The sequence below is a fragment of the Piliocolobus tephrosceles genome, chromosome 12 (genome assembly GCF_002776525.5).
Source record: "Piliocolobus tephrosceles isolate RC106 chromosome 12, ASM277652v3, whole genome shotgun sequence".
In the NCBI taxonomy this organism is placed as follows: Eukaryota; Metazoa; Chordata; class Mammalia; order Primates; family Cercopithecidae; genus Piliocolobus; species Piliocolobus tephrosceles.
Window position 1 is genome coordinate 18,697,620 of NC_045445.1, and position 11,226 is coordinate 18,708,845.

At 42.4% G+C, this 11,226-nt stretch overlaps 1 protein-coding gene across 1 annotated transcript; it reads left to right on the forward strand.

Moving 5' to 3' along the window:
* Window positions 1-1,997: 1,997 nt before the first annotated feature.
* On the forward strand, window positions 1,998-8,890 carry LOC111531526 (sarcoma antigen 1-like). The gene is given in 10 exon segments (XM_023198812.1): window positions 1,998-2,193; window positions 5,248-5,394; window positions 5,646-5,786; window positions 6,025-6,165; window positions 6,785-6,929; window positions 7,177-7,313; window positions 7,560-7,934; window positions 8,305-8,398; window positions 8,783-8,841; window positions 8,844-8,890. Coding segments are annotated over 10 exon segments (1,482 nt in total).
* Window positions 8,891-11,226: the final 2,336 nt, after the last annotated feature.

The following is an 11,226-nucleotide window of genomic DNA, read 5'->3' on the forward strand; positions in this document are numbered from 1 at the left end:
AAACTGTAAGCTTTGTGGTGTTTTAACTTGTTGTATTCCCCCACGCCCCTCCTCCGCTCCATGTTAGCCTTTAAACTTACACCCTCACAACTCTGGTAGCTCTGAATACCAGCAAATTATCAGCCACTGCGGGAAGCTACTGGTTGGAGCTCCCCTAAAATCTCTATTTCCAGAAAATCACCACTGTTAATACTAATATTATTATTATGTTTCAGACAGGGTCTCTCTCTCTCTTCTAGAGTGGATGGCAGTGGTGCAATTGTGGCTCACTGCAGCCTGGACCTCCTGGGTTCAAGTGATCCTCCTGCCTCAGCCTCCCAAGTAGCTGAAACTACAGTCATGAGTCAGCTAATCACCACTATTTAGCATGTCACAAAACTCCCTGAGAAGCACCATTTTCAGAGCTTATGTTTAATGAAACTGTCTGATAGCTGACTTTGTGTGAATACCCCAGCCACTATCTTCAGGTGTAAGCTAGGAATTCCCGTAGGACTGTGTTGCACAGAAGTGATGGCAGTGGGCAATTCTGTCCTGTTTCGGTTTTACAAGGCATGCATCTAAGATTTCTCCCCTAGGAATAATGTGTGCAGTGGATTTCAGATAGACCCACAGCTAGTATCATACTGAATGATAGAGACCTTTCTTAAATGCTTTTACATTTTTTCTCATGAATAGGTTGTTGCATTTTTAACATGGTTTATGCTTTAAATGCAATGGTAACATACATTTCTTCTTCTTTCTTCTTTCTTCTTTCTTCTCCTTCTCCTTCTCCTTCTTCTTCTTCTTTTTTGTTAATATAGTGTGCCAGCCATGAACTTACTGGCTGTCAGGTACAAATTCACCCTTTTGTTTTTGAGACAGGGTTTGCCTCTGTCGCCCAAGGGGGAGTGCAGTGGCACGATCTCAGCTCATGGCAACCTCTGCCTCCGAGGTTCAAGTGATCCTCCCACGTCAACTTTCTGAGTAGTTGGGGCCACAGGTGCGTGCCACCACTCCTAGCCAATTTTTGTGTTTTTCTTTTTGTTTTTGGTTGATTGGCTGTTTTGTACAGCCAGGGTCTGACTATGTTACCCAGGCGATTTCATCCCGCTGTGTGAGAAAAGTTTTGTGCGTTCCTCTCCCTATGTAGCTGTGCAGTTGTTACTGAAGGCCGACTGTAGAGGGCGTCAGAGTCAGCGAATGGGAGAACTGTGATTCCTGGTTCTCCTGGCTGGCTCCTGTGGTCCTACAAAGTAGGAGGCTTCACCTCGGGACTCTGGCGCCCCCAACATGTTCCCAGTGTTCAGCTGGGGCAGGACAAGTGGTGACCGACAGCTTCCCTTCCATCCCCCTTGGGCTATAAGGGATTGGTGCTTCTGGTGAGACGCGTCCCGTGCACATCATTCACAGGTGCCCTAGGGGGCACATTTCCCACAACTCTCAGGTTTCTAGAAAGTTCCGCCAGGGTCTGACTATGTTTGTACAGACAGGGTCTGACTATGGCTTGCCTCTGTCACCCAAGGGGGAGTGCAGTGGCACTTTTCGCTGTCATTTTGTGAGGTCCTGCCACCGCTCCTCCGGCAAGGTCAGGACTTAAGGACTGTGAGTGTGGTAGTTTTTCTCTGAATGTTTTAATTTCACCCCCGAAAGTGGCTTTTCTGGGTGCACTGCATCCGGTGTCGGGTGTGTCCTATGGCTCCCTGCGTGATGTGGTTCCGCTCTGGAGACACCACCGCGGGTGCCTGTGTCAGCCGTGGGGGAGCGTTTTCCTTGGGCACCTTGTCTCGGATATGTTGTGGGGCCATGGGGCTTTTCTTGGGGGCTCCCTCTCGGTGATATGAGGGACTTTTCCTGCTGAAATGACCTGAGCCCGGGTATGGGGACCCTGCCTTGGTTGCCTGTGTCAGACTCGGGTTTGGGGGTGTTTCTTCCCCGTTGGGTCACAGCCCTGAGTGGGGACTCTGCCTTGGGGACTCTGTCTGTGCTCAGGAGCTGGGGTGGGGCTGGCTGTTCTCTGGATGCATGACCGTCGCCCTGTGGGGTTACTCTCCATCCGGGCTTTATCTCAGCCCGCAAGGGAGTCTTCCTTGGGTGCTGATGTCGGCCGTAGGGCGCATTTGTCCTTGGATGTCGCTCGTTCTCAGCTGGGATGTGTTCGCTTTTCTTTGGATCTGTTTACCCCTGATGTGGACGCTTACCGGATGCTTTCTCTTGGTGCTGGCTTTTAAAATAATATTATCTGTGGGTTCTCTCTCCCGGTGCCACGGGACGGTGGGGTGCTGTTCTTTGGATTCTCTAAGCCTATGGTGGGACTTAGGGAGCTCTGTGTCAGTCATGAGGCAGGCCACCAGAACTTGGGAGTTCTGTCTTGCCCTAGGGTGGGGTGCTTTTTCTCGGTTGGTTGATCTCAGTCCTGAAGGAGCTCTTCGGGGTTCTGTCTGACCTTTGGGCCGTGGCCTTGGGTGTCTGTGTGGAAATCGGGGTTCAGAAATACTGGAAGGTTCCAGCTGTGCCACTTTCACTCAATCCCTGTACCGTTACTCTTTCATTCCAGCCACTCTGATGGGTGTGCAGTGATCTCTCCTCATGTCTACACTTGCATTTCTCTGCTGATTAATGAGATTGGGCACCATTGTTCTAAAAATACTGTTTTTATTTATTGATTTTTGTCTTTTGAGACGGGGTGTCACTCTGTCGCCCAGGCTGGAGTGCAGTGGCATGATCTCGGCTCACTGCACGTGATCCCGGGACTCAATTGATTGTCTTCCCTCAGTCTCCCCAGTAGCTGGGAGTATAAGTGCACGCCACCAAGCCCGGCTAATCTTTGTGTTTTTGGTAGAGACGGGGTTTCACCAAGTTGCCCAGGCTGTTCTCCAACTCCTGGGCTCAAGTGATCCACCCCCTTGGGCTCCCAAAGTGCTGGGATCACAGGCATGAGCCACCACGCCCAGCTATTTATTGATTTTTTTTTTTTGAGTACCTTTTTATACGTTTATTGGTCATTTAACTACAGCTTTTCGGAAGTTCCTTTTCAGGTCTTTTCTCCCAAATTTTATTGAGGTGTTTGTATTTTAAAAATGGATTTGTGGTTTACATATATTCTGGATTTCAGTTATACACAGGCATATATGTACATATATTCAAATATGTATACAATTTTAGTATCTTCTACAAATCTGTTTTGCTTTTACACTATCTTAATAATGTGTTGTAGATGAACAGATTCTCTTAATTTTATTAATCAGTGCATTATTTATGGCTAGTCCTTTTTATTATTTTAAGAAACATCTCTGCCTCACCCAATGCCATGATAATATTCTAAATATTCTTCTAGATCTCCCATTCATCTCAAATGAATTTTCATGGAATGGAGTAAAGTCAGAGACCAGGTATATCTGAGGTGTTTATTAGCTATTTGAGTATGACTCTTATGACATGCATATTCAGCTTTCCCCCCAGATTTTATTGAGATGTTTGCTTTTTAAAAATTGATTTGTAGTTCTGGATATATTCTGGATTCCACTCAGTTGTTGTCAGATGTATATACAGATGTGTATATATATGTGTGTGTGTAATTAATATATATTATATGTATAATCTATACATATATACTGTATAATATATAATCTACAAATATACTTCGTTTTTTCATTGTCTTAATAGTGTCTTTTGAGGAACAGAAGTTTTCCATTTAATTATGTGTAATTCAACAATTCATTCTTATTTATTTATTTATTTATTTATTTATTTATTTTTGAGATGGAGTTTTGCTCTTGTTGCCCATGCTGGAGTGCAATGGCGCAATCTCAGCTCACTGCAACCTCCGCCTCCCGTGTTCAAGCCGTTCTCCTGCCCCAGCTTCCCGATGGGATTACAGGCGCCCACCACCACGCCCAGCTCGTTTTGTATTTTTAGTAGAGACGGGGTTTCTCCATGTTGGTCAGGCTGGTCTCAAACTCCTGACCTCAAGTGATCTGCCCACCTCAGCCTCCCAAAGTGCTGGAATTACAGGTGTGAGCCACCGTGCCTGGCAAACAATTCATTCTTTATGGTTAATGCTTTTTTATCCTCGTTAAAAACATCTTTGCCTATTCTATATTTGTGAAGATAATATCTTAAGTGTTTACTAGATTGTCTATCCATCTTCAATAGAGTTTTTGGAGTGGGGTGAAGTAAGATTAAAGGTTTGTATTATCCCTGCATTTGTCACATTTATCAAGTGCATTTATTAAAATCACTGTCCTTTCCACAGTGATTTCCAGGAGCTCTCCTGTGGTAAATCTAGCTATTTTGTATTTCCAAATTATTTCTGGCCTCTGTGTCCTCTTCCCTTGGTGTATTTGCCTGTCATTGCTCCAATATCACACTGTTTTAATCACTCTACCTTTATAGTAAATCTTATATTTAATAGTGTATATGTACCAACTTACTTCTATTTCTTCTTTCTTTCTTTTTTCCTTCAGATGGAGTTTTGCTTTTGTTTCCCAGGCTGGAGTGCAATGGCGTGATCTCGACTCACTGCAAATTCAGCCTCCCAGGTTCAAGCGATTCTCCTGCCTCAGCCTCCCGAGTAGCTGGGATTACAGGAACCTGCCACCATGTCCAGCTAATTTTTATATTTTTAGTAGAGATGGGGTTTCACCATGTTGGCCAGGCTGGTCTTGAACTCCTGACCTCGTGATCCGCCCGCCTCGGCCTCCCAAAGTGCTGGGATTTCAGGTGTTAGCCATCGCACCCAGCCACTTCTATATCTTAAAGATTGTCTTGTGTTTTTCCAAATCTTAAATGTGCATATTCTTTTTAAAGAACATTATCAGCTTGTCAATTTTTGGATATTTTTGTTTTTACTTTGTGGAATTTTAAATAACATTGCTATTATCATTCTAGGAGAATTAACAATAAAGCCTCTTAATAATGTATTCCATTCCATGGAAAGAATGTTTTTTCTCCATTTACTGTAGTCTTGAATTTCCCTCAGTGATGTTTTGTAATTTTTATGTAGTGCTCTAGCACATCTTGATTCGATTTATTCCTAAATATTTTATGTTTTTGGTACTATTATTAATGACATATGAAATTTCATATTCTAACTATTTTTTGGTGTTAATTATAAAGAAATACCAGTGGCTTTTCTAATATTTAGTGACTTGACTAAATTTGCTTATTAACTGTAAAGATTTTATTCTTTTACATTTTCTAGGGACAGAACAATATCATCTGTGAATAATGACAGTTTTATTTCTTTCCAAATTTTAAACCTTTTATATTTTCCTGATGCCTCTGCCACTCCCAATGTCCGTGAAGAGAAGATGCAAAATGGCCAATCAGTACCTGATAATGTCTTGTCAATAGTTCTACCAGGGATTATTAATATGGAAGCTGATGGTATTTCTTCCCTAAGTACCAAGGATCTGTGTATGTTTGCTTGTAAGTTGAATTGTCCTACTTGGTTTTCACATGCATACGTAGTGTCATCAAGGGAAGAAGGTGGGTTGGTTGTACTTTCTTTCCTGAGCTCAATTTGAGTGGTCTCAGGTTGCCATCTGGCACATCCTCTCCTTCTTTATGAAATAATTTCTTAGAACTTGAGCATCAGACGGATATACCTGTGTGGGGTTGATATAATGTGCTTACCTCAGAGCTCAACCTCTTCATTTGATTTGCAGATACTACAGTCACTCACAATGGCTGTGAAGAGAAGATAAATAATGGCCAACCAGCACCTGATAACTTTTTGTCAGCCATTACACCAGGGCTTATTAATCTGTCAGGAGCTGATATTCCACCCATGAGTACCAAGGATCAGTGTATGTTTACTAGTAGTTTCTACTTGGTTTCCATATGCATGCAGTGTCATAAGTCAAAGAAGGTGGTTTTATCGTATTATCTTTCGTGATCTCAATTTGAGGGGGTCACAGATCGCCACCTGGGGTATCCTTCTGCATTATGAGATAATGTCCTGAAAACTGAGCATGAAAGGGATACACTCGTGTTGTTCACGTAATGCACTTACCCCACAGCTTGACCTCTTGTTTTGGTTTCTAGATGCCACTGTCACTCACAATGTCCATGAAGAGAAGATGGAAGATGGCCAACCAGCACCTAATAACGTCTTGTCAGCTATTCCACCAGGGCTTATTAATATGGCAGGAGCTGGTATTCCAGCCATGAGTACCAATGATCTGTGTATGTTCACTTATGAGTTGGACTGTCCTCCTTGGTTTCCATATGCATGCATAGTGTCATGAAGGGGAGAAGGTGGTTTTGTTGTATTATCTTTTGTGAGCTCAACTTAAGGGTTTTTCAGATCGCCACCTGGCATGTCCTCCTGCTTTGTGGAATAATTTCCTAGAAATTGGGCATCAGAGGGATATACCAATGGGGATGACGTAATGCACTTTCCTCACAGCTCAACCTCTTCATTAGATTTGCAGATGCTACCATCAGTCACAATGTCGGTGAAAAGACTATAAAAACAGCCAATCAACACCTGATACTTGAGGGCCACTGTTCCACCAGGGCTTACTAATTTGGCAGGAGCTGGTATTCCGGCCATGAATCCCAGGGATCTGTGTATGTCTGTTTACTAGTTGTACTGTCCTACTTGGTTTCCATATGAATGTGTAGTGTAGTTTTGTGGTATTATCTTTCGTGAGCTCAATTTGAGATGTCTCAGATCATCAGCTGGCATATCCTCTACTGTTTTATGAAATAATTTCCTAGAAACATAACATCAGAGGGATATACCTGTCGGGCTGACATAATTCACTTACCTCACAGCTCAACATGTTCATTTGGTTTCCAGATGCTACCATCACTCACAATGTCCGTGAAGAGAAGATGCAAAAAGGCCAACCAGCACCTCATAACTTCTTGTCAGCTGTTGCATCAGGGCTTATTATTATGGCAGGAGCTGGTATTACAGCTATGAGTACCATGGATCTGTACATGTTGGCTTTTAAGTGGTACTGTCCTAACTTTTTTCCATATGCATTCATAGTGTCACCAAGGGAAGAAGGGGGCTTTGTAGTATTATCCTTTCTCCCCTTAATTTTAGGGCTATCTGATTGCCACCTGGCATATCCTAGTTCTTTAGGGGATAATTTCCTAGAAACTGAGCATCAGTGGGATATACCTGTGGGGTTGTCATTATGGATTTACCTCACAACTCAACCTCTTCATTTTATTTCCAGATGCCACAGCCACTCACAATGTCCATGAGGAGAAGATGAAAAATGGCCAAAAAGCATCTGATAACTCCTTGTCAATGGTTCCACCAGAGCGTATTAATCTGTCAGGAGCTGGTATTTCATCCAGGAGTACCAGGGATCTGTGTATGTTCGTATATTGGTTGTACTGTCCAACTTGGCCTCTATATGCATGCATAGTGTCATGCAGGGGAGAAGGCAGTTTTGTTGTATTGTCTTTCTTGAGCTAGGGTTGAGGGATCTCAGATTGCCCCTGGCATATCCTCCTGCTTTATGAGATAAGTTCCTAGAAACTGAGCATTAGAGGAATATACTTGTGGGGGCGACATAATGCACTTACCTCACAGCTTAACTTTTTCATTTGGATTCCAGATACTGCTGTTATTCATGACATCCCGGAGGAGGAGATGGAAAACGGTCAAACTCCTCCTGATGGCTTCTTGTCAAATTCCGCTCCACCAGAGCTTATAAATATGACAGGAGATCGTATGCCACACAACGCATTGGATATTTTCTCTTACGACTTCACTAGTCTCAGCAAAGATGAGCTGCTTTACAAACCTGATAGTAATGAATTTGTGGTAGACATCAAAAACTACAGTGTCTCTGCAGGTGACCCACCAGTCACAGGAATGCCTTCAGTGGAAACTGTGCCAAATACACCACAAATGTCTCCTGCCATGATAAAGAAAATTAATGACAATATAAAATATCAATTAATGAAAGAAGTTCAAAGGTTTGGGCGAAGTAAGTAGTGCAAGAATGTCTATCAATGAAAGTATGAGAAGTCTCTCATTCTATGATTTAGAACAGAATTTAGCTGCCTCTTGAGCTCATTGTTTGGCTGAATTGGATCTGTATATAATTTAGCATGGCTTCTGTTTAATTTCACTGAAAATTTCTCATACATCTGATTAAGTGTTTTGTTTTCCTTTGTTAGTTTTCACAATGGTTTCCCTAGTAATATACAGGTGTTGTGATTTAAGCATTCAAAACACAAACACTATATAACATTGGAGTCTATGAAAAATGTATACTGTGGTAATGGATGCACTAAGGTTGAGGTGTATTTCATTTTCATAATTGGAGAAATACTAATGTTTTTAAATATCTTCAGATTATGAAAGAATTTTCATTTTGCTTGAAGAAGTACAAGGATGTATGAAAGTCAAGGGACAATTTGTTCAATTTGCCATCAAGGAAGCAGCAAGGTGAGTACAAAAAGGAACTCTTCTATTGTTTTAAGCGCTTGCGCCCAATTTGGGACAGGGGCAGGAGCAAATCATGCCTTGTTCTTCCTAATCCCTCGCCTTCAATCATAGTTCATTCTATTTCCACAGGCATTTCCGTTGATATTATCTTATTCTAACACTTTCTTCCAATGCCATGGAGCCTTCGAAATTTATCATAATCTGGAAGTATGCATGGGCCCTCAGTTGACTCACTTTGTATTTTTCTAGTTTGTATCTTTCCGTGAGGATGCATTTTCGATTTGCCTGTAGATTGTAAACTCTATTTTGTATCTACTACTCGCTCTTACATCTCATAGATGCTGTAGGTATCTTCTGGTGAATGGAATACCTCTTTAATTTCAGGTTTAAAAAAGTCGTCTTAATTCAGCAACTCGAGAAGGTGCTTAAAGAAATAGATTCCCCCGGCATCTCAGAAAAGTTAAGCACATGAGAAAAAAAAAATTGCGCTAGTGCAAAGACCAAGGAGAAACAAGAACACACGCTGTAGGATGGAACAGGTTATTGCTGAAGCTCCCTATAATTCTGAAGTGAAGAGAATTCCCTTCCAGAAGCTAGGCAAAAAAGATGGAGCTTTTAAAGTTTTATAAATCTCTGTTAGTAAATGCTGTGCTTTTGTTGTTTGTTGCTTTGTTCTTCCGCGTGACGAGGGGGATGAGTTAATAACTTACCAAGGTATTTAGTATTACATTCCTGATTTCTGCAGTAGCTCACATTTTTGTAGCTGGTATTTATAATTGCCTTCTTTCACTACCCATTTCTCATTCCCTTTGCCCTGAGATAGCATGTCAGCTCATCTTGGTGTTTGGCCAGGCAGGATGACTCAGACCTTCATTACTGAACAGTCTGGACAATTAGATATCCTGCCTGGATAGGGTTACTGTAATTTTTCATTAAATGTAATCAAAAAACATGGGAGGACTAAGAAGCTATCTAGACAGAGGAGACATACTCCTTTTTAGCCCCTGGTGTAGTGCAATTAATCCCCCTTTGATCATCAGATTCATCACCGCCAGGTAGTAGATGATCCCCTCCTTTACCTCTAGATGGAAAGTGATGAAGAGACTAAAGTGGCCAGCAGGCAGTATCAATTTCTTTTCAACAGAATCACTGTTGTGTCCCTTGGCGAAAGCATTTCTTCCTTTCTAACTAAGACTTCTAGTTCAGCAGAGCCAAAAGTCAGAATGATAGGAAGCATTTTTGCTGTTGGACCACTGGTGTGAATAGTGAGTAGAGATTCTCCAAGTTATACTCCGTGATTCTAGGACCCATGAATCTTGACTATGGGAGAGAAAGCAAACTATGTTGGATGCAGATAAACAGCAAACACTGCTTCCTGAAAGCAATTTTTCAGACCTGCAAGGATTGCCACCTAGCTAGTACTATAACTGAGATCCACAAGGCCATTCCATTGTTCTGTTTATCCAGTCACTTTAAGATAATGGGGCACACTTTGGGAGGCTGAGCTGGTGTTAAAGACTAGTGTGGGAAATATAGCACCATCTCTAAAAGAAAAAAAAAGAACAAGGGGGATAGGAGAATATAAAGAATAAGACCAGTGATTTCCCATGAGCATGGGCCCATTGCTGCACTTTATTTTCTGTGAAGTGAGTGCCTTGTTTGGAGGTGATACTGTGTGGAATACCAGAATGGTAAATAAGCTATTTTTCTAAGTGTACAAGTGTTGATTTTCTCAAAGTACTGTGTGTGAGAATGAAGATCTGTATTCAGAATAAGTGTCTATTTCTGTAAGAACACAGCCCTGTCCCTTCCATAATGGAAGTGGTCCAATGTAATCACCTGCCATATGGTAGCTGGCTAACTCTGGAGACAAGTGTCATATAAGAGGCTCAGTGTTGCTCTCTGTTTCTGGCAGATTGTACACTCAGCAATGACTATGTTGCAGAATTTTGCTCCTTAGTTCAACTAAAACTGAGTTCTTGCCACGTGACCTGGAAAGATTACATTCGCGGACACATCGAAGGACGAGTAGCGGAATTTATTGGGTGAAAAGGAGAAAAAGGAAGGAAAAAAACTCTCAGCAAAGCGAGAGGGAGTCCTACTAGCAGGCCTCCACCTCACAGATTGATTTCAGGCCACCACACAGGAAGTCAAGAGACCAGGCTCCCCACAACCACCCCTGCCCAAGGCGCAAACTTCCTGTGGCTCCACCCCATTGCCCCTGTGCGTATGTGGGCATTCTTAAGAAATAATCAGTTGGGAAATGGCGAGCAAACAGTGGCAGTTCTTCCTCTGGGTCGCTGGTTTCATTCAGGACCAGTAGTCCGATTTTTCAACCTTCATGCCGTTTTAGGCTTGAAGGCGGGATTTCGCCAGGGACCCTTGTCTGTCTCATGGCTCTATCAGCTGTAGTCAGGTCGGCCTTGGTGAGTGGAAGTCCGTGCTACTGCAGCGTAATCTCTATCCCTGTCATCTTCATCACTTTGTGAGCCCGTGTGGTTTTGACACAAGTGTGGGAGATAGAGGCTGATTGATGTCTAGATAATAGGTATCTTATCCATCAGATTATTACAGTTCTGCTCTGCTGAGGTTACCCTTTGCTGAGAACTCTCATGAGCCCCAAATATCTTCACATTGAATGTTCAATTGGGCAGGTCTCTCCATATATTTTTCCCCAGACTTCTTTGTCACAAATTTCCAATCATGTGTCTTCAAAGTCCCTGATCATTCAGCTAATAAATGAGACACCGCCTATATATGGATACATACTCATAGGTCTGGCCATCGCTCCTCTACACAGGTGCACTACTCAAAGTTCTTTTCTCTGG